The following is a 22,947-nucleotide window of genomic DNA, read 5'->3' as shown; positions in this document are numbered from 1 at the left end:
GGAAGAACTTCTTGAAGAGATGTCAAAACACCTCAGCGGCAGAGCAGAATAGAAATGGAGGCAATTAACAAGGATGGAGAATTTTACAAGTGTTTCCTGAAACACATCCTGCAAGATGCGTTTCTGTATCGCCTGGAGGGGGGCTGCTGGGAGCACCACCCTCGCTGTTATCAATACCTGCCATCGGTTTGTCCTACCTGAAATTCCTCTCTTTAATTAAAAGCAACAAAATGTGACACAACCCGCTTTTTAGTGACAGGAGGGAGGGAGGGAGGGGGAGGATGTTAGTCCAGCATGGTAATGATTCACAGAAAAAAAAGGAGCTGAAACATGCTGCAAAAACAAACCGTGAGCTTACAGTTCAAAGTCAAATGTCATGAATGAGTCACTAAACAGCCTGATGGGAAGTACTCAGGAGGTGTGTTGAGTACAAACAAAGCTTTACAGCCAGAGAGGAGGGGAGGAAAGAGGAAGGCGAGAGTGGCTGCGTGTGGCTGAGAGTGAGGTTTATGTGAGGATGCAGATGGTTTGGGCGCTCAGGCTAACCGGAAGTGCTGCAGCTCGCTAACAGCTAGCTGCTAGACGGGGTGTGTTATTGTATTTCCCGCATAGGTCAACCGATGATTGTGTGATTGTTTATAAGAGCTGCCTGACAATTAAGTTGTCGTTTTTAAGGTTAGACGGAGCTCTGATTGAAGCGCCTGCAGCATCATGTCGCTTTTATAGCCCGGCTAACCTTTCCTCATTCATGAAAGAAGAGACATTTGAGGTGCATTGAATAGTTTAACACACCACAGAGGATTAAAACAAAAAAGGAGGCCTTTCTGTCTGCTTATCTAACTGCATTGTCCTTCCATGACTACTCTCCCCCTCCTCCTCCTCCTCTTCTCTCTTCTAATGAGTGGACAGACAGACAGGCTCTGGCCCCAAGCACAGGTCAACAACTTAAAAAAAGAATCCACAGTGGAAAGTGGGTCATCTTCTCTTGACATAGAAACACTAACACACACATAGACACTGGGGCTCAACACTAACAGGGATTGGGCTCCTGGAGGAAAGCTGTTGAATAACCAGGAACCAGGTGATCAGAAGCTGATGATGAAAACAAATGCATTTGTGTAAAGTTCTTTAACCTCAAATGTGTTTTCTCCTTGCACTCCTTTCCCTAAGCATGATCTAATCCTGTTCAGATAACTCACATTCACCCAAAGCTTGACCCTTGTAATGTGCATCCACAACCTCCTCTCTAACCTTGACCAACAAAGCCCAAAAACAAGCCAGAACGCAACCAACAGGATGTACTGTCCGCACACAAAACCCCACTTACAGCCTTATGACAGAACAGCATGTAGGTCAACCTGTGGTCAGCTGATCCATCCTGATCCTGTCTTGGGTGAGCAGCCAGTGTTTAGCCTACACTCACACCAGATAGGAGATAAAAGCCAACACAATTCAAGGCCTATAATACAGGTGCAAGAGGAAAGTTAAAGCACAGAGTGTATGATGAAAGTGTTGTGGATTTAGTTTTTAAAAATGAAATTAATCTGCTTCAGTTTGTCCAACTCCAATTAATCTTCTTAGAACTGCTCTATTGGCCTCCTAACCCCTGATCCTGCTCCACGCATGCACGCAAATAATACAGCAAATACTTCTGTGCAGGGATACACGCATGGATAGCACAGACACACACACACACACACACACACACGCACACACACACTTACCCAGAGCCAAGCAAAGTCCCTGCACATCTCATCTCATTCCCTTCATAGCGCAGAGAAAAAGACTCAAGTGTCACAAATGCTCCTGTTCCCGCAGAGGCCGGTGGCAACTCTCAAAGCTTTCGCTGCTCCCAAAGCCTCCTGCCTGCGCCTTATCACTCTCACTCTCTGCACATATCCTTTACTCTGCTCACTCTTTCTTTCTTTCTTACTTCCTCCTCCTCCTCCTCTCTCTACTCCTCCTGTCTTCCTCTCTCCTGTCTTTTTTTTTTCACTCTCTTCCTCCTCTTCCTCCTCCCTTTGCTCTCTGATCTGTCTTTTTTCCCTTGTCCAGCGTCTGCACAATGCACATCAATTATTCAGAGGCAGTCTCCCGGTTTCTCTCCGGCTTATCCAATCAGAGCAAGGGCTGTGCACTAATGGGCTCCTGCTGTACCTGCTACCGGCTCCAACACACTCTCGAGACAGCAGGAGGGGTAGGAGGGATGGAGGAGGGGGGATTGGATAGACAGAGGGAGAAGAGGAGACAGTAGAGGAGGAGGGAGGATGAGAGGAAGAGATAACGCCAGCGAGCCGACGCAGACAAACAGGAGCAGAGATAGAGAAGGTAAGATATCAGTGCTTCTCACCTCTGTCGTGAGGTGCTGTTATTGATGTGCTCAGTCTAGTCAGCCTAGCGCTCCATTGCCCTGTTACTCCAAAGTGCTATCACACACACAGAGTCACACATGCATAATCTGTCAATGTGGCTGCCATTTGTCAGGAAGGGTGAAAAAAAACAGAAGAAACAACCCTGAGAGCTCAGATTGCAAACTTGCATACGGGGTGGAGCTTCGTATGCTATGCAGGCTGGCTAGAAGCCAACGCTTGAAAAAAAGGAAGTGGGAGAAGAAGAAAGTATGAGATGTAAAGATCAATCTTTACAAAGGCTGTAAGCTATCAGCCTTATCAGAGCGGGGATTCCTGCCTGCAGGACAATCTAATCTGACAACATCCCCTCGTCTTCATCAGAGGCAACTTTGTAAATCCAACTTACATCACATCAGAGAGCAGCAGAGTGCAGCTGAATTAAAGACGAGGCAGGTTGAGGGGGGTGAATCAGAGTTCACCTTCTCCTCAACAGCCCCTGAACATAACCAGAGAAAAATGAGTGAATGATCATGAGAGGATCTGAACTGTCATAGTTGTCTCTCTTCTCACCAAAAAGTTGCGACGTGCCGCGCAGCTGAAGAGCGGGGAAAGCCCACTGGCCCTGTGACAGCGGAGGGAAGTTGTCTTTTGTGCGGCTTTTTGTGTGACAGACGTGCTCAGTCATCGACAGTTTCAAAAAAAATATCCCACGCACACACAACGGAGGCATTGTTGGACAGAAATATCACTTGAAAAGGGTGTGTCAAAAGCCCCTGAGGGGGTGACGGGTAGGGGGTTGGGTTCTGAGGTGAGGGTGCCAGATCAGTCAACCCAGAACAAAAAGAGGATTTAAATCATTTGCTCATCCAGATTTGACTAAAAACAAAGTCTTCTTTGTGGCGCGGCTCAGCTGGGATATTAAGAAAATGAATTTACTTGCAACTGTGTGAGTCAAACCAATTAAGCAGAGAGTGATAGAGGACCCAGCGAGCCCAGGGCGCAGAATGCAGCAACCCTAATAAAGTAGTTCCCCATGAGCTTTGTTTCTGCAAACTTAATAGTGAAGTTCTGAGGGTAGTTTTGGGGTTGCGAAGGGGTTTCATCATCTAAAGCGAACTGCTGGAGAGTGTCAGAGGAGAGGCCTGTGTGCTAAAAATAACTTCTGTTTCCTGTTAATAATTCAGCACGCTGCTCTTACTCAGCAGTAATTAAATATAAAAGTCTGTAAGGTTGATTGGGTCAGTAACAAAGGATGCCTACACCTTCCTCTAGTTCTACGCACGCAGCTCAAAGATGGAAAGAAAGACGGGGTGAGAAAATCAATCAAGTAGACGTAAATTGAGACAGATAAGTGGAAGAAATGTTGAAGGATGAGGGAGGGGGAGGGTGTGCAATGAAAGTCTAATGGGAGCACTTCTTTTCACTCTGAATTATAGGAGTTGTTGAAGTGATGTTTTTTCCTGAGCTCTGTGTGTGTTTGTGTGTGTTTCACAGGACACAGGGTGAGTTACAACCACACCCTGGAAGTTTTCTGTCACTGTTGACACAGCGGAGTGGTTGTTTTCCTGATGTGATCGCCCTGCGAGCAGCACGCTCTGTTGACTGACCGGGCGCTGATGGCTCTGCTGCTCTGCTGGGACTCTTTCTTTTTAATGTCAGATGTGAGTGGGTGGTGGGGGGACTTTACCAACCGTCGAGAACAAAGCTACGCTCTTCTCATCATATTTTCCCTTTTTACTTTCAAACGCTCTCTTAATCAGCCGAAGAAGAGAAACTAACAACAAAAACATCAAAGAACATTATCATTCATGAACATAAAAGAGATCTTTACAACTCCCTGCTGGTTTAACAGCTTGAGCTTAAACTGCTGCACGTATTCTGATAACATGCAACGCCAACATAAATTATTGAAACATTATTTCATCTAGACGAAGACACAACAAGCTGCAACCTGCATTATGACTTAAACATTAAAGGCGGTTTTTCGAGGAACATAGTGATCATTCCAGGGAGCAGCTACTCATAATCCAGAGCGAGTTGAGTCATGTTCCAAACATAAAGCACAAACTGAGTCAGAAGACTGAAACCTTAAAAAAGCGGACGTCACCGAGTAGGGGAGACCGGGTATGGTTGTAACATGTGTAGAGTTGTAACACCACCAATTCCACCATTCAGTCATATAATCATTTCAATAGTTACCCACTTAAAACCTGATCACACGTGGTGATTGTCAGGGCTGGGATCAGGTGCATGCAGATTCTTCAGAGAAAAAAATGGTTTTGGGGTGAGAGAGAAAACTTTTTTACTAAAACTACACTTTGTTCGGTACTTATACTATTCCAGATAAAACCATTTGATTTTTGTCAGAATAAATTGTAGTGTCTCAGGCAAAATGTGATGCATTTTCCCATGCTAATGTCAATCCACTATGCTAATACAGCTAGCTAAACACTAGCTTTTCGCTTAACGTTAAGAGAACTGAAACGTTCTCCTGTGGTTGAAAGTCCTTCCCTCACACAACATTAGATTGGTTTTTGTTTGGTTGTTTTTTGTTTGATCTGAGAACGATGAGTAACTGTGCTGACAAAAGGATTCTCTTCATTGATGTTTTTCTTTTAGGCCCCTAATTTGCATGTAGCCTGTGTGTGCAAGTGCCTGTTTACGTGGCTTTAGAAACTTGAGAAAGGACAGACATTTTCTTTTTGCGTCAGTATCTGTATGGAAATGATAAACTACACATTGACATGGATGCTGTCACAGTTTGGACCAATGTTTATTGCTTTAAGTTTACTTTAATTTCTTTTTTTTTTAAGCTTTAATGTGCCAAAAAGGTACTATTAAAAAAAACTTGCTTTAATATTTGTTGGAAGTACAGTGTGCCTTTAACACTTTGTCATACTTCTGCACAAAGTCCACTAAAGGAAGGCAATAAAATAAAGTGTATGTCTTGGGAAAAACTGCTAAAAATACAAAACAGATACTCAATTTTCTTAACAGAACACTTCAAATTTAGGTTTTAGAACCAACTGCTAAATCCAGAACCACACATCAGTACAGTAGGTGGCGCTATTGCAACTTTCAGCTGATTTGCCATAAGCCAAAAAACTCCCAAGAAGAAGTGGGTAATGAAAAGAAAGACTGACAGAGATATGCCTGCAGATGTTTTTAAAAAAGCATCTAATGAAGTCAGTCAGATCAGTCACATGGGATCTGCCATGTTACTACAAATCACTGCAGAAGCTGAAGGTAACTGGTGATATCCCAGTGTAAGTTACTGGACCCAGTGATGTCCTGAACTGTTACTACCGACCCCTGGTAGTGGGGATGGTTGTAACAAAGGACCACCATGTATTTGACATCACCTGGTGAGGTCTGTGATATTCTTATAGAAGTTTAAATTTGCGCTATTTGTAGTAAACAAATGTGGGAACTTTGTAGGGATATCCCGATATTACATTTTCACTTTCGATACGATACCGATACTGCAGCATTGAGTATTGGCCGATACCGATATTAATCCGATACGATATCAGCATTAAACAAACATACTTTTATTACTTATTTTGTAGTGTGTCTGTCATGTTAGAAAAGGCTTGATTAAGTTATATTATTCAAACAAAGAACAGTAGTCAGCAACAGTAGGTATGAGGAAAAACTGACCCATTTATTATTAACCAATGGGTAACAGAAACTGTTTATATCGGAGATTTTAGATGCATTCCGACACGATACCGATACTTGTTTTTCTTGCTGATATCGGACCGATATCCAATATCAATATCGGACTGGGACACCTCTAGAACTTTGCATTAAAGTTTGAGAACTCTGACCAAAAAATTCAGTGAGTTGGAGGTGCTGAAGCAAAAAGTGTTACAACCATACCCGGTCTCCCCTACATGAGGCAAGAAAGTTGTCACAAAGAGAGCAGAACTCATCTTAACGGCGATTTGAAGGTTTACTGCTGCAGCCTTGTGCTTCATAATAAAAGAGAACAAACCGCTAAGAGCTTGGTGGCAGATTCACTGAGGAAGGAAACAGTAAAATCCTCGATAGATTACGTGGCTAATCTGATTTGTTGTCTGCTGAACTTCACAGCAGCAGCTCAGTCTATTAGTGCGGTGTGTGTTTGTGGGGCAGCAGCTCAGCTATTATCTAATGAAGCGCTCAGGCTGCAGATTATTACCCTGAAAACACCAACAAATGGAAGAAGATTCAGCAAAAGGTTTGTAGAGTATCCAAGGAAAAATGTGACAAAGGAGCTCAAGATCCTGAAACCTGGAAGTTACAACTTTCAAGTGTAAGCTGTATCGAACTTGCTGCTGGAAATGCTAAAGCTGTGCAGCAGAGTTAACAGTGCTAATGCTAGCTCGCCTAACAACATGATAAATCTCTTCTGTGGCTCATTCCAGATTAGAGCAACATGCTAATCCCTCTCAGGCCTCACTGCGGGGTCACAATCTGCAGACAGCTCATCAGCAGCGCTGTGATGTTGCTGAAAATCTCTCAACTTTACTCGACAGATGTCAAAGGGCAACTTTGCATAATCAGAGACGTGCAACTTTAGGAGTTAGTGGTTTATGTTTTGGTTCTCCAGATTGGAGTAAAATCAAAAAAGATAGAAAAAACACAAACATCTTAATAAACACAGGATGTTAAGTCTGTTCTTTTTTCTGTAGATCTGATTATCCTTCAGTAGCGTCAACACAAGGATTACTGGATTTATTGAATGCTGCTTTGATTTGAACACAGTTTTTCTGCAAAATTATCTGCCCTATTTTTTACTTTTTGCACGCACTCTGTAACAATTAGTGATCTTAACGACTTAATTTCAGCTCAAGTTGACAAACCGCTTAAAAAACTAGGATAGCAATAATTGCTCCATCAATTTCCTCCTTCACTGATGCTCTGGAAGAAAGCATCAGTAGGATTGATCCGCAGTCTTAAGAGCCTTCCTCTTCCCCCCTGAGGAGCCCACACAGAGAATCCCAGACTCATCGGCCCTCGTCTGGGCTCTCAGGTGTCAGATCTGTGGCCTGCTGTCGCCATGCGGGCTGTCGTGGATGTGGATAGTGCTGGGGCAGCACAATTAGACTCACAGATACACGCACTCGCAGAGAAAGTTAAGACACTTAAATCAAAGCATACAGACGGAGCTAACAGAGCAATAAAAGCTAAATGCTCCTCTGCTTCTTTGTTGATCCATTTGTAAGACAATTGCATGTTTGTCTGAGTTAAAGTGTGCGGCACGTCTCCCCCGTCGCCCTCCCGTCTGCTTTCTCAGACAGACGTCCTTGTAAGGGTGGGAAGACGGATGCTCAGTGAGTAAGATCAGCCCCTGAGTCACATCTGCCTCCCACCCCCAACAGCTTCCCTCCCTGACTCTTCTCATGACTGGCTGCTTCATACCTTCCCCCACCACCCTGTACTATAAAATCACACCACACTTCCCATTTGTCCGCCGAGCCTAAGCAGCTCTTCCCTGAAACCCTGTTCTGTCTTCTATTAGATCCCAGAACCATCAGCAGGCCTGAGGATGATTCTGATTGTCAGGCGGGCGCAGACAGGCAGCCTGCACAACAATCGCATTACACCGACACAGGAACACAGACAGAGAGAGAAATACAGCGATCAATATCGCACACTGACGTCTGTCTGACCACTTAAGTTCCTCCAAACAAGATGCTTACCACCACAACTGAAAGAGGATATTTTCAGCTAGAGCAAATGTCAGAATGATAGCAGCAATGTGGGTAAAAAGCAGCAGAAACTGATGCCTCTCTGCTCCCTGCTTATTCAGTCACAACACTGCCTAAAATATCCACGCATGTTATGAAACCCTGACATATTTTCTTGTCACAAAAACAGGAAAAATCAGACAGTTTAATCCAAATATTTGACTCTAGCTGCTCTCATTTATGTAACTGCCGCACTAAGGTTTATCTGTGTTCTGACTGGATGGATACAGCTTTGTCAGGTCTCTGTCAGGCAGAGTGAGCGCTCCAGCACACATCAGCGACACCTCCCCGGCCATCCATCTCTCCCCTCTCTGTCTCTCTTTCTCTCCTGCTTCTGCACATTTCACTTTGACAAATGTACAAGAACAGGCTGCTCCTGCAGGACTGTGGGAGCACGAGGGGAGAGGAAGGGAGGTATGGATCCAGAGGGGGGTGGAGGATTCAAGAGATAAATGTCTAAAGGAAGGGTTTCTGTTCTGTCTTTCTCTCTCGTTGCGTGTGTATGTGTGCATGCAGACTGCACATGTGTGGAAAAGACTGTTGACTGGACTGTTTTTGTGAGGCTACCACCCAGACAGCTCATCTCAATAGCACATTAATGTTTAATGCAGGCTAAAAATATCTGACATTATAATGCCCTGTGGGCTTCTTGTGTAATGTCTGTGGTTGCAGTTGCTTGTAGATATCAAAAATAATCCCATATCATGATTTGACAGAACAGTTTATCAGATCATTTTGATGATTCTTTCTTTTTTTTATGTATTAACAGTTAAAACATCATTAGCAATTTAAACCATCTGTTGTGATCAAAGCTTAATAAGAAGCTGCTACATGTGCATTCATGGCCTCATCACAACACATCAATCACTTCTGACTTTAATGCATTTAATTTTCCGTTTCCATAAAGTCTGAATAATTATAGCACAAAAAAACAATGAGCACTGTGTCGGTCACTGTCTTGCACGTCAACAGCAGTAAATGGGATGAAGTATGAGCATGCACTTGCAAGTGTTTGAATAGAAATGTTGGGTCTTACCTGCAGACTTGGGGGTAAACTTGTCCCTGTTTGCAGCACACACAGCCAGCAACCTGTAGCCCAGGTCCAAGTCAAAGCCCTGCTGAGCTGCAACACGACTCACCACCTGAGGGGAGGAAGGCGCAGGTCATGAGAACTAGAGATGATCCAGGAGAGTGTTTTCTTTTCCTGAACCATTTCAGACAGGGAGATATTCCTGATTGCTGACAACACGAGCAAGAATTTAGACAGAAGTGCACCCATCAATCTGGAACAGGGTAAATCTAGACTCATCAGACCACATGACCTTCTTCCAACTCTAGAGTCCAATCTTTATGCTTCCTCGCAAACTGAAGCCTTTTTTCCTGGTTAGCCTCACTGATTGCTGACAGACAGTGGTCAGACTCTACCATCATCAATGCGAGATCTTCGTGAAAAATTAATTCAAGACTTGATGGAGATAAATCTTGTGACATTGCAGAAGCTTATTGAAACAATGCCACAGTGAATGTGTGCAGTAATCAAAGCTGAAGGCAATTTAACTGATCCACAGGTAGTGTATTTGGCTGCAGGTGCTGCCATTGAGTGCAAGATTTTTTTTATTTTTTCCCCATGTAGAATAATTTGTCCATAACTAACCACAGCTCATTGCTGCCACGAAATACTTCAACCTTCAACATATTCAATAATCAGTGCGAAATTTGGCTAAGAGCTGGATTGGAGACCTTTTGGCTCATTCTACCCTGAGGACAAAGAGGAGAAGGGTCAGATTAAGGGTCTAAGTGTTCCCTGAACAGATGAGTCTTCAGACAAATCTTAAAAGTAGAAAGGGACTCTGCGGCTCGTATAAAGTTTGGTAATTTGCTCCAACATTTGGGCACAACAGAGGAGAAGAGTCTGGCTAGAGCAGGGGTCTGCAACCTGCGGCTCTGGAGCCTCATGTGGCTCTCTGACTCCTTTCCTGTGTCTCCGTGTAGATTTGAAAAAATTTATTAATGAAATAAAGAATTTTTATTTATAACTTGACCATGAAGAAATTATTTTTCTCATTATTTATTTATTTATTAAACTTTTTGCAATTTTTTTGCAATTATTTTTTTCGTAAACTTTTTGCAAATTTAGGAATAAAAATTCAAAAAATTTTTTTTAAGATTTAGCAAATTTTTAGATTTCGTTTTTTTTTTTACATTTCTGCATTTTTCCAAAAATTTTTTGAAATAATTTAAAATGGAGGAAGTTTGTGAAAAGACAGTTTCTATATATTTTTTGCAAATTTATGAAATTTTAAAACAGTTTTAAAATTTAAAATATTTTGCATTTTCAGCCATTTTTTTGTATTTTTTTTTTAAATCACAAACTTACTGAAATATCTTATTTTTTATTTATGAACTTTATGATATTACATAGTTTTCAAAATTTTTAATATTTGCAAATTTATTCAAAATAAAAAACTGAGACATAACGTACAATTTTATAAACACAAAATCTTCTCCTCCAGCTAACTATTTGCTACTCTAATGTGTTTCAAATTTATACACTTTTTGTCTTTATGGTGAAGATAAAGTAGATTTTGTGGCTCCTGAATGAATTTAATCCAGGTGAGCTGAGGAAAAATGGCTCCTATGAAAGTAAAGGTTGCAGACCCCTGGGCTAGAGATTTGGAGCAGTACTGGGATGGGAGCACCAGGCGTCTTTCACAAGCAGAGCGTAGTGGGCGAGGGGGTGTGCAGACCTGGATGAGGGATCCCAGGTAGCCAGGAGCTGTTCTTGCCAGTGTTATGTAGATACTACATACTACTGATACTACAGAGCCAAAAACACTGTGGTAATGGATCAGTGCATGACTGGAGTTATTACTGAAACTACATGCAACGTTTCAGACAGCACTGTAATATAGAAACTCTGAACAGCTGTTCTTATGATGTTCAGCATCTAATCAACTAATCATCTAATCATTAATAAATAATTTTAAAATGCTCAGCATCGGCTGGTGGCTGCACTCACAGGGCTGATGTCACCGTCGTCTATTCTAATGAATAATATGACACTGTGAAATCTAAAGCAGGAACTGGTTGGTGTTTGGTTTAAATTCTGTGATGATGTATGGAAAAATGCTGTTTTATATTTACCTTTTCATTTATTAATAAAGATCCATCTAAAACATGTTACTTGCTTACTTACAAATGTAATATTCGACCATAACATGTACTGAAAAATAGAACTAATCACAGACAGCTAACTTTCTTTGTTTGGTTGGTTTTTATCCCAAATATTTTCCTCATATTTTTTCCATTTGAATAATTTCACACAGCTGGACCAGCTCTGGAAATGAGTCAACAAACTTTTAACACATGAATGCTCATGAAATAAATGCATCTGCTCTTCCTCTCCCTGATATTAAGCAGTAATACTTCTTAATCATGTTTACATTTGGACTCTGTTATTGTTGCCCTTGAGTTTCTTCCAGACGCACGTGAAATAAACACTTGCTCTCTTGCACACAGACACGGTGAGATTAACGTGGAGTCTTCAGTCTGGATTGCTCCACTGATCCACAAACAGGACAAGCCCGATGACTGCATCAACCTCCAAAGAGAGGCAAAAGAGCCAAATCACTGACGCTCTGCAGAGCAAGGGGAGTCTCTGAGAGGTTATCCTCAAACAAGACTGAACAGAGATCTTCTCCGGGCTAAAGGCTGATAGTTGAATTACCCAAACTGACCACAGAAATGTGAAAATAATAGGTATTAGGATGTATCTCATTGGATAATAGTTATATAAAGCCAAAAAGAGGTGAGACGCACAGAAAAACAGTTTATAAAGTATGGTTATGCAGCATTTTCTGGGTGAACAAAGGTTAAAATCCGCATTTCCCTCCATTTTTAAGAAGAGCCATCCAAAAGAAGTGTAGATCTACTCTTTTTGTGATGTTAATGACTCCAAAAGAGGCAGACCATTCAGTGGATATATAAATCAGGAGCATTCCAGATGCTCTTGCAGTTTAAGGGGTGCTGAGTGATGTTAAACAGAGCTCAGGAGACAGGAGTAAATCATTATTAGAAGGGAAAGCTCTCCCGCTTTTATCAGCTAACAGATGACAACCCCTCTGCTCCCTCTGACCTCAAAACACATATTACCATTAACAAGGTCAGCTGGGGTGCCAAGATCTCAGCAGGCAGCAGTCATAAAGTGCCAGGATTTAAGTGATGTCAACAAACGTGTTGGGTTTGATTGTTTTAATGAAGACGATGGAGTGTGATTCATAAATTATGTTATGTGCATTAGAAACCACAAGGAGGAGATCCCAGGGATGAATGTTTCAGGATGTAATCTTTCAACCTGGCCACATCACGCTGAAAACGAAGAGTCTGACAAACACTCGAATCATGTTTGTTGTCAATCGTTTAATTTCCTGCTTGAGCGAGTCTGCCCTGCAGTTTGCAGAGGGCAGGCAGCCAGCTACAGAGGCTAGCATAGATTCAACATGGATTTAGCAGTGTTTCACCTCATAAGCCTTTTTCAGCTTAATCTCCCTTTGAGGATGTACATCCAGACCCATACTCCTGTCAATATGAAGACAGTGTGGTAAGAGGAGGCTGCAGGGTTACTGGGCCACACAGACTCTGGTTTGTATACATGTTAGAGGAAGAAAAGCATCAATTTGCTCGTTTCTTTCTGCTTGTAGTTGAAGCGAGTGTGTGTGATAGACAGCTCCTATTGATCTAAGTGGGCGTTTTTGAAAATCTGCAGAACTAGAGGCAGAAACAAGACACGTCTGCCTCCACTGACATGACCTACACTTCTGATACAGAACTCATAAAATCAGCTTGAAAACAACTTGCATATTTTATCAAAAGGTTTTTAGAGAGAATCCTCAAAATGATAGTGATCAAAGAGAGTCCACAAGATATAAATCCTTGAAAGACTACTTCTTAATTCTCTTATCTTAACAGAAACAGGGATTAATTACTTACAAATGCTAAACAAATAGAACACATTATAAAAGTCTTTTTCACCATCTGGTGCTACACACACACACACACACACACACACACACACACACACACACACACACACACACACACACACACACACACACACACACACACACACACACACATTTGGATCAAATACAAATATAAGATCCAGAGAGAGGTACCTCATCAGGGCATCATCAGTGTGTACTGGAAGAATCTGGCAGTGTAGTGTTAAAATAAGATATAAATAAGACATTTGATCACAAAGACCCCTAAATGTATGACACGTTAAACTCACAACTTTTAAATTAACCATAGACTGAGCTTGACTGTTAGCTAGCAGCAAACTTCACACACTGATAACAGATGGTCCTGGAAAGAGCTACACAGCTGCACAGAAACTGCACATTGATTAACGAAATCTCCCCTAAACGGACTGTAATGTATACAGCAATGCAATATATGATACAGAGTTCACGACATTGACGTTTTTTTTTTTTTTTTTTTTTTTTTATATTTTCATTATTTCATTATTTTCACTAACTTTCATTACTATTTTCATGACTTTGTATGGTTCATTTGTTGATCATTGACACCAAACTGGTTATGTCTTAAGTGATATTTTTACTATTTTTGCTCCTGTCTTTGTCTGGAGATCCTACATGTAACCATGGCTGCATCGTTGACTTGTAAAATCAGCTGTTAGCAGCCTGTAGCATGTCAATGCTAACTGGTGCGAGGCCTGATGTCTTCTCACAAGGTGAGGAGAAGGAGGTGAGGATGACGTGCTGGTACTGAAGTGTGAGCTAAGAAGTAACAACATTGACCTGTCCTTCCAACCATTGTTATTGGGAACATAAGATCTATCTCCAATAAGATGGACAAGCTAGCCGTGCTAACCCAGCAACAGAGGGAATACCAGAAGGCAGAGTAGCATCATGCTATTAACAGATATGGCTAACGGAGCTAACACTGGACACCAACACCACATTGAAAGAGCTTCGCCTGCTGTGAGCAGACAGGATCCAGGAGACAGAGACTGAACAGACTGCTGAAGAAGCTCAGTCCTGGACCCTGTGGAGGTGGAGGCTGGCTGACTGGACAATGATGGACAAGCTGTCATTATCTATTTTCTTATGGAGGTTTTTGCACTTTCTATACACTTTTTACTTTTGTTTTCTTGATTGCTGCTGTGACTCCTGAATTGGGGATAAATTGGGGATTGATAAAATATTTTCTATTCTATTCTATTAGTATTTATAGTTTTAATCTGTTCACAATTTATTTATTTTTTTTAATCTCAGACCACCTTTGTTTTTTGGAATATATTTGTATTCCTAATGTACAATTATTTTTTTTTTCATTGATATCTATGGAAGAAATTTTACAAACATAATTTTAAATGAATGTTACACATATTAAAGCTCCTGCTGGAAGATTCTGGTCCTCCACCTGTGAATGAGGTGGTACCTCACAACACTTTGCCGTTCTTTTACCGACTCTTCTACAAAGAGTTTTCTGATGAAAAATTTGAACCCCAGCGTTTAATCTTTGCCTGGTTAACTTTACAAAAAGGGCAGTTCCTGCAGAATGCTGTAACTCACTTTGTCTGACATCTACCCTGTGGCAGTGGTTGTAGGCATTTAATGCTCCATAAAAGAATCATACTCCTTCATGCTGATGGTCTTTTTTGGTTTTTACATCTTACAGAGACACCAGTGTTTATTTTCTGTCATATACCCTGTTAAAATCTTGACTCAAATGTTTGAAGGTGAAATCATGATGATAGGGTATAAAATATCAAGCAGAAAAGCTAATATTAGCTTTAGTGTCATCTTTTATTAACTCTGGAGCGACAATCCACCCTGAACCTGAGGGTGACCTCTACTTATACAAAATGCCAGAAGCAAAGAAATCTTAAAACGAGCCACACATTCATTTTCACTCAGCTTCCACAAATCTCATGACTGAATGTATGCACAGCCATCTTTACATTTCAGTTCAGCGCTTTGATACAAAGCCAGCGCGGTTGCTTAAATCCTTGAAAGAATGAACAGACTTGTTGTACGCACTAAGTCTTCAGATAAGAAGCTGTTTGCTCTCTGAGTCTGATGAAACAATTTAGCTGATGGAAGCAGCCCCATGCTGAGAGGGATCTCAGTGGTGGGCTCCATTGTATAGCTCTTTATCAGCCTTTAAGAGGCTTTTATTGTGATTTGCACATTAATGAGCATTTATCTGTTTGCTCACGCTACCACTTCAGTCTGCGAACAATGTTCCTTCAGTGTTACACAGACTGATCTCAGTGATAACACACGCATGAAACTTTCAACTCTGCTCCAAAGCCTCTTTCCACACATGTGACTGTGAATGTAATGTAAGAGTGTGTGTAAGTGTGTGTGTGGCTTTCTGCACACCTGGTGCAGGCCAGCTCTCTGGCTCTGAGGCCAAATCGATGAATGGTAACTGGTGAACTGAAAAGCTGTAGCTGGGGGTTACTGGCTGCCCACAGTCTCGTTCCTGCCTCTTTGTGTTTGTGTGTGCATGTGTGTGTGTGTGTGAAGCACTCAGTGGAGGGAAGCAGTGGGTGTCAAGGACTTTAACCTGTGTCGCTGTCGGCCTTTGATAATGTCTGGACATGTGACATGTGCTTGTTGCAGCCTAGTACAGTTACAAACCGTCTGGCTTAAATAGCCGGAAGAAAAAAAGCGAAGTCATTACAAGTGTGAGAATAAACTCTGCAGAACTGGACAAACCAGTCTGTCTTTTTTACTTTAGGTATCCAAAAATCTAATTATTGTTTTGCTCCTGTCCTCTAAAAAGTACCTGAAAAACCCAAAAGAAAACCATAATTATTGTTTGCGTACCGTCAGACATCCCATGAGACTTTGCTCGAAAGGTCGCTGGAAGGCCCGGGGATCTCCACACCAGTCGAGCAGCTCTGTGGCCGCTGAGTGGAAGTTGGCCGGGTTCTGTAAGTGCTGTGCAAACACAGAGAAACAAGACGGCCATTAGAAACAATGAGAAATAATGAGCATTATTTTTTTGGTACAAATTGGAAAATCATTGAAACCAAATCGTTTCGCAGCCTTGCTTTTTCCCTCTAAACTACCTCGGTTTAGTGTCTTGTGTTTCTGCACAACCCTGTGAGGACCTTGACTCCTTCCAATGTACGCCCACTCAGTCCTCTGATGCATTGTGGGAAGAAGATCACACCCATACCAACAATGATGCCAGTGTTTCCTGTTAATCTCTCTTGGCAACACCCAGCCTTCACCCCCATGACCCACACAGCAACCAAACCTTTTTTTTTTCCCTCCACTCCTCCTCCTCTCTGTTCCCCTCTTTCATTGCCTGTTTTCAGAGTGTAACAGAGCCCCGGCCGGCACCACAAGTCCACTGGCTGCCTTGGCTGCCTTGGCTGTGCAGGAAGAAAAACAACCTTGGTCCTGGCAGCTATGTGTGCAGACTCAATGTGCGCCGTTGGTGTGTTGTCTAATCTCTTTCAGTCTCTGTCTGTCTCTCCTGCTTGTTCACTGAGGCCTGAAACAGTCGAGTCTTTTCTTCCCAGTGTCTGAAGGCTACTCGGGCTGGCAGGACACAATAAGCGGTTTTAAAATTGGGCTCCCTTTCTTCACGGCTCAGGAGGTTAATAGCTCTGAAATGGCGCAGAGCTGCAGCTCGTTCAGTCGGCTAGATTGAGCCCACTTGAAAGCATTTATTATTATTCTCATCTGGAGCTGAAGCGTTTTGTTTTGTGTGTTCGTGCAGAGAAGGTAGCACTATTGTCTTTAGGGGGCAGCAGAGGTGAGTGTGTTTCAAAGGGCAGCTTTTTGGCGGCGTGTGACAAAGACGGTTCTTCGGTGTGAACGGGGCCTACCATGTCAGGCCTGAGACCGCCCCGCAGAGAAAATCTCCAATGATATCATGAGCTTCAAGAGAGGGGGCCTTGAGTGACTCATCTTTTTTGATGTGAAGATTAGCCGTTATAGAGTTAGCCGGGGACTCTCACAGGGGGTTTGACTGACGATGGAGAGATGCTGTTGCTGAGCGAGAGGCTAGAGGAGGAGGAGGAGGAGGAGAAGAGCCTTTTCTAGATGAGTGATATAATCTGGCATTATTGCTGCTTGATGGGAGGCGTATCAGCCTCCAGCGCGAGGGGAATCAGAACTGGCACAGCAGGGGCTGTCTGTCTAGATCTGAACTCACAGCTCCTCCTGCTGCAGCTCTTGCCACCGACTCTGCCTGACAACCTCCACTCTGGTGTGAGGGGGGGAGTTCTTTTGGAGGAGGAGGAGGTTGGATAGGGTCTGAGTTGATCATGTTGTTGTTGCTGTTCAGGGTTGGATGAGGACAAGAATGGGGAGGGTGGGGGAAGCAGCCGCAGCAGCAGCAGCAGTGATGGGTTTGAGCAGACAAAGAGCCAGACGTTTGACAGACCGTCCTCGCTGAGATGATGGACTTACTCGCCCTCCTTTCAGGGCCAGTCAAGGATCAGGCTGTGCTGTGCATACCTGGATGCATGCAAAGCTGCACAACACATGGCGCCGTGCCAGCGGCTTTCCCCAAACAGAAACAACACCCTGCTGGCAGAGCCGCCACACGCTCAGACTTACTCTGCCTTTGAAGTCTGGTTTACTACGTCTTCTATTACAGCCTGCGCTGAGGAGTATATAAACCAAACTTCAATTAGTGCCTTTATTAAGCTAGACGTGCTAACTCAGGCTATTTAGAGCTTATCAGTGACGCCTGAGAGAGTAATTGAGGAGGCTTTGTGAAGTGAGTAGTGTCAATTCTGCAGGAATTCGAGAAAAGCTTCGCAATAAGTCTTTTCAGAGATACTGACGTCAGGCAAAGCACTACATGCAAAGTGGTGAGCCTGTTTAGATAACAGTTATTATGGCGTGTGCTCAGGAGCATGAAGAGGGGGTGGGTTTAACAGGAGGCACTGGGAAAAGGGATATGTCACCTCATAATCGCAGGCTCAAAGCCCGATCACTCCCTGATTCACTGTGAGGCTCTGTGTCGCATGGATGTAGGGAGATATAAAGGATCACACCCACATAGTATAAACAAATGAGCCCACAGCCAGCCAGCCAGTTCTTGTAGACTATTAATCACAGGCAGAGGCGGTAGCCCTGGGTTATGTCTGTCTCTGTGTCTGTCTGACTGGCTGTGTCTTCCTCTCTGTGTCTGTCTGAGAGGAGTCTCCTGAAAGCTGGCAGGCAAGGGAGCATTTAGGCACAAAAACCACAACAAGGGCCAGCGTACGTCAGGAGTCAGGAACGTGATGTAAGGGAGCGCGGGGCAACGGAGGAGGAGAGTCAGTTATGTTGCTTTGAAGTTGTTTTCACTGCCAGATTTGCCTCCCCCTGCTCCCTGTGACCCTGTGCAACATGATCTGTGTGACTGCAGCTAATGGCCAGAAAAACTGATGCCCATATAAGGTGCTGAGAGAAGAAAAGGTTGTAGAAAGTGAGGATGATGTGTATCTGCGTTGTCCTGACAGGCGCTAAAGGCTAACAGGCTGCTAACACATGCGTCTTTGCACCCACCTGTTTGATGCACAGCAGCCTGTCATTGGTCTGCTGGATGTGCCGGTCCATTGATGGTAACGTGTTCATCTTGATGCCTCTACCGGGACGCCATTAAAAGCTCTTTACTCTGTAAAAGAAGAGGAAGAAAAACGTCCGTGAGAACATGTTTTTTTTTTTTTTTTTCGTCGGGTTATTCATGTGAAGCAGTCTATGAAGTTCAAACAGCTTTAAAGCAGCTTGACAAATTCTCAGACAAGAAAAAGTGACTCATCGGAGGACTTGATCCGCCCCAAGTGTGTCTTGTTTTTTGGCAAATGTGTGAAACTAAAAGGATCCACGGCTGCACCACCACAGACTCAGAAATATGATGAAAATAAGAGAGGACTTTTTTGATTTGTGTAGAAAAAAATAGAGAAGCACTAATATGAAAATTTTGTCCGATACTGATATCCGATATTTATATTGTTGTTAAGGCCGATTTCTGATATTTACCGATATCGACATTGGTAAAAAAAAGAAAAAAAAAACATCTGAGGGGATGTGTCAAGGTAGTTCAGAGAGAAAGAGCAACGCAATTGTGAGAAGAGACGACTATGAAGATGATTAAAGGATGGAGCGCCCGGGGTAGACGTGATCAAAAGAGTAGGTTTTGTCTGTTTTTTGGATCAAAAACAGGAAGAGAGACATAAAAGAAGAGGGTTGACATTTCTTAGGTAGTTTTGGTGTTTACATAGTCATAGAAAACAATATTATTCGGGTCTTGAAAGATCGTTCAAGATGCTCTGAAAATGCCAGCAGCTAATGAGTAAATATCCGCAGATACTGAGAACATATCAGCCGATACCGATATATCGTGCATCCCAAGAAAAAATCAACAGTTTTAGTGTCTGAGAAAGGATGCATGCTTTTAAATCTCTCCACAGGAAGTTTATCAGCTAATTTACGTCCACATCCTGCAACAGATAAGGCTCAACATCTCTTTTATTGAGTTTATCTTGTTTCAAATACAACATTAATGAGACAGAGCAGAATAATTCCCACCCCGTGCTTAATTCTCACACCATCCCAGAGAAACTGGCTGTGGCTGGATTAAGAGGCATCGTGCTGGTTTGCCAGAGAAGCCTTCATCCCTCACCATCTCTGTGTGTTTATCTCCATCAGTGTTGGTCCGCCTCACATTCCTGCACACAAAAGGCAAACTAGGAAACCACAGGTGGGGGGTGTGGGGCTCTAGAAAGCTGCTCTGTACTGATAAAGGGTCCCCCAAGATCTCCTGCTGAGGCAAACAGATCGACAGAACGAATACGAAGCACAGCGCTCGGCTCGGGAGGGTTTTTTTGTGTAATGCTCAGTCTGGTGGGTTTATCTTTGAAAGAGCGTTACGAGTGTGCACACTCTTTTTCTGCCTCTTTTTCTTACACACAGACTTAAGAGCATGTAAATACAAAAGCTGGAGTTCTTCACTTTGATTAAGCGTAAAGGTAAAACTTCAAAGGAACACCTTGAGAATAAGAGTGTATTACTAATCCCCTGAGCTTAAGCATTACCGGAGTAGAATTACTCTGAGTGCACTCGCACAAAGTCTTAAACAACAGCCGCTACATTTCAGGAGAGAGTGGGCAGGAAAATGCTCCTTTTGGGGTCATTTGGACATGATGCTGCAGTGGTTGCTGACTAACTGTGAAAAAGTCCCCACCAAGCAGCTAATTTAACATCCAGCAGGGCACACAGCCACCCTGACCGCGTTTAATCTGACCAGAACTTTGGGTGGCCTACTTCTCCTGAGCTGTGGTGTCACCCAGCGTCCAGCAGAGGTCTCCCTCTTCCTCTGAAGCTGCCAACCAGCATGTCTGTTTCACCACACTCCACCCGGAGCAAGTGGTCCAGAGAGGGCTCCTTTAAGCCCCTGACAAGTGCTACAAATCCCCTTCAGCGAGCCAGGCAGCTCCACGGCCTGCTAACAGGGCACGCTCCTGCCCGGCGCTGGCCATCTGACCTTGTGGCTATTGATTAACTGTTTCTCCTCCAGCTCCCTTCTTCTCTCTTTGTCCCAACACTTGAAGCTAAGACCAAATAGCTGTTAGGAGAGCTGGAAGGGTGAGAATTCTGCTTCTTTTACCCTATAATCTCTCCTCCCCCTTCCTTTTCACACCAATGAGTCTTGCTTTTGTTAGTCATGATAAGATGGGCCCTCGGGTGCTAAGAGGGAAAAAGTGAACTGGATGGACACTGCATCTGTTCAGGGGGTTTTAACTGAAATAAGACGTCAATCCACCTGATCGACTGTCCACTCTGACGACCACAGCCCCCTCTTTGTGTTCATGGGGGGAAAATGTGTTGCGTAACACATGATGCCTCAGTGGAAACATGGCAGAAGCCCCACATCCTCATACCTCTGAGTTTTCTGTCAAAATAAAAGCTTAATCCGTCATATCATCACAGCAAATGGAATTCTCTTTCCTCTGTTTCTTCACTGATGATTGCTGTGTTGGAGCAAATTAACTCCTGAATGTTGAAAAAAACATCTCTCCTAATTCTTTATTCCCTTCGCACAGGCTGCAGACGTCTCTTTATTGTCTTCCAAACATCTTAATCAGCTCCTTACCAGAGGTGCACAGCAAAGGATTACACATCTAATTATGCTGTTCATATCATAACCCCCCTTTTAAACAGGAGTGGGAGGAAGCTGCCGTGAACCAGAGCAAGTAACAAACCACAAATAATCAAAATCTGTTTTTTTTTCTCCTGCTGTCCTAAAACTAACACTTTTCTTGTGCTTTTTTCATTCCCTTCTTCTCTCTTTCCTGAGTCGAACACACTGGGGGAAGTGGGGCAAGAAATAAGAGATCAGAAACAAAAGCAAAGTAATATGAAAGCAGTGGAGTATGTCAGGAAAGGGGCAAAAAGGCCTGGGCTCAGTGGGGGAAAGAGACAGAGAGGAGGAAAAAAGAAAGAGTTGAAATGATCTCGTCATTATCAGCAGGAACACACACACACACACACACGCTCTCACATGTGGTGTATGATCAGTCATAGGATGAGTGATTTCCCATTTCAGACAAATGACGAGAACCTTTGTGTGCATAGAGAGGAGGAGGATACACAGGAGCTCATACTGCACTACAGTCCTGTCTGTTGTTTAGATGTGGATGGTATCAATAAAAAGATGTGAAAATATGATAATTATAACTTTAATACAGATAAAACTTCTGCATCAAATAATCAACAAGTTATTGCTTTCTGAGGTCAACTTTGAGCTCTGCAAATCTGGGAATAGAAAAGACTGTAAAAAGTTTAAAAAAAGGACGTCATCTTGCAGAGATTGAAGTGAGATCGCCACGAAACTGCTCCCCCTGGTGGCTGGCTGCAGTATAGGTCAAAAAATCCATCTCCCCAGTCATTCCAGATGGGCTGTGGTCAAACTTTAAAAAAATTAATACACCTCGTAGAAATATTTCTCACATCTGATTGTTGTGGTAATTTGAAGATATTATTTGGCTGCATAATATTCAAGTCATTTTTTTCCTGAAAAGTTTTGTTTTCATTAGTTATAAGAGATTAGAAATGAGGCTCTGCTGGGGATGAGTACCTTTCACATTTGAAGCGATATGGTACCGATGCCCGGTACCTGGGAATCGGTAATGTACCAATTTCTGGTACTTTTTTGTGTTTATGTAGTAAAAAATATCAATTTGTTTATAATAAAATCTCAAATTTCCTTGATTTCAAGTATTTACTGTTCAATTTATAACCTTGCAATGCTGTGTTCATGCCCAGCATGGAAAATTGCCTACTCTTCCACTCCCTCACAGTCATAAAGGATGTGTTTAGGTACCTAAACATGGTACCTTTCGATTTTACGTGACTTGATTCCCGGTACTTTTTACAGAATTCGGTCAGGACCTATAAAAGTACCTAATTTGGTACCCATCCCCAGGCTCCAAGTCACGTTTAACGATGATTGACAGCTGCTGTTCTTGTGTATTTTTTCCTGGGATTGTAAAATATGTTGGGAGGCAGAGCCAAAAAAAGATTTGACTCTAAAGAAAAAAAATATAAGGAAGTGAAAGAGGTATTTTGACTTCAAAACTGTTCAATGGTAAATGGAGAAGCCACACTGTCCACTCCGTTTACAGTGTATGGTTAAGACACAAAACTATCATATAAACTCACAGTATATTACAGTTGTGAAGGCGTGTTTTGTTTTGAAAATGTTTTAAAGACCCTTGAAGGAAAATGAAGAGCAAACAGATGCTGATCTTAGTCGAATAATCCTGGATTTCTTTGCAGTATCATAGAGAAAAAATGTTTCTGCTCATGTGTAAATGCTTA

General features: G+C 42.7%; 1 protein-coding gene across 5 annotated transcripts in view; it reads right to left on the bottom strand.

The window, feature by feature from the left end:
- The window catches only part of zmiz1a (zinc finger, MIZ-type containing 1a), a 140,177-nt gene that overhangs the window by 25,505 nt on the left and 91,725 nt on the right, over window positions 1-22,947 (bottom strand). For 3 of the 5 annotated variants that reach the window (XM_074675577.1, XM_074675574.1, XM_074675576.1), the window contains exons 4-6: window positions 18,634-18,742; window positions 15,946-16,059; window positions 9,123-9,228 (exon numbers count right to left, since the gene is read on the bottom strand). In XM_074675577.1, coding sequence (XP_074531678.1) covers window positions 9,123-9,228; window positions 15,946-16,059; window positions 18,634-18,702 — 289 coding nt within the window. In that variant the 5' untranslated portion in view covers window positions 18,703-18,742. Of the gene's footprint in view, window positions 1-1,724; window positions 2,015-9,122; window positions 9,229-15,945; window positions 16,060-18,633; window positions 18,743-22,947 lie in introns of those variants that run through there. The other 2 variants (XM_074675579.1, XM_074675578.1) reach the window with 1 other exon arrangement.

This window comes from Halichoeres trimaculatus, unplaced genomic scaffold, assembly GCF_033239565.1.
Source record: "Halichoeres trimaculatus isolate MK-OKI-2021-1 unplaced genomic scaffold, fHalTri1.1 fHalTri1_scaffold_8, whole genome shotgun sequence".
Classification (NCBI taxonomy): domain Eukaryota; kingdom Metazoa; phylum Chordata; class Actinopteri; order Labriformes; family Labridae; genus Halichoeres; species Halichoeres trimaculatus.
Note: the sequence above shows the minus strand (reverse complement) of the source record. Positions and strands in the feature narration are given on the sequence as shown.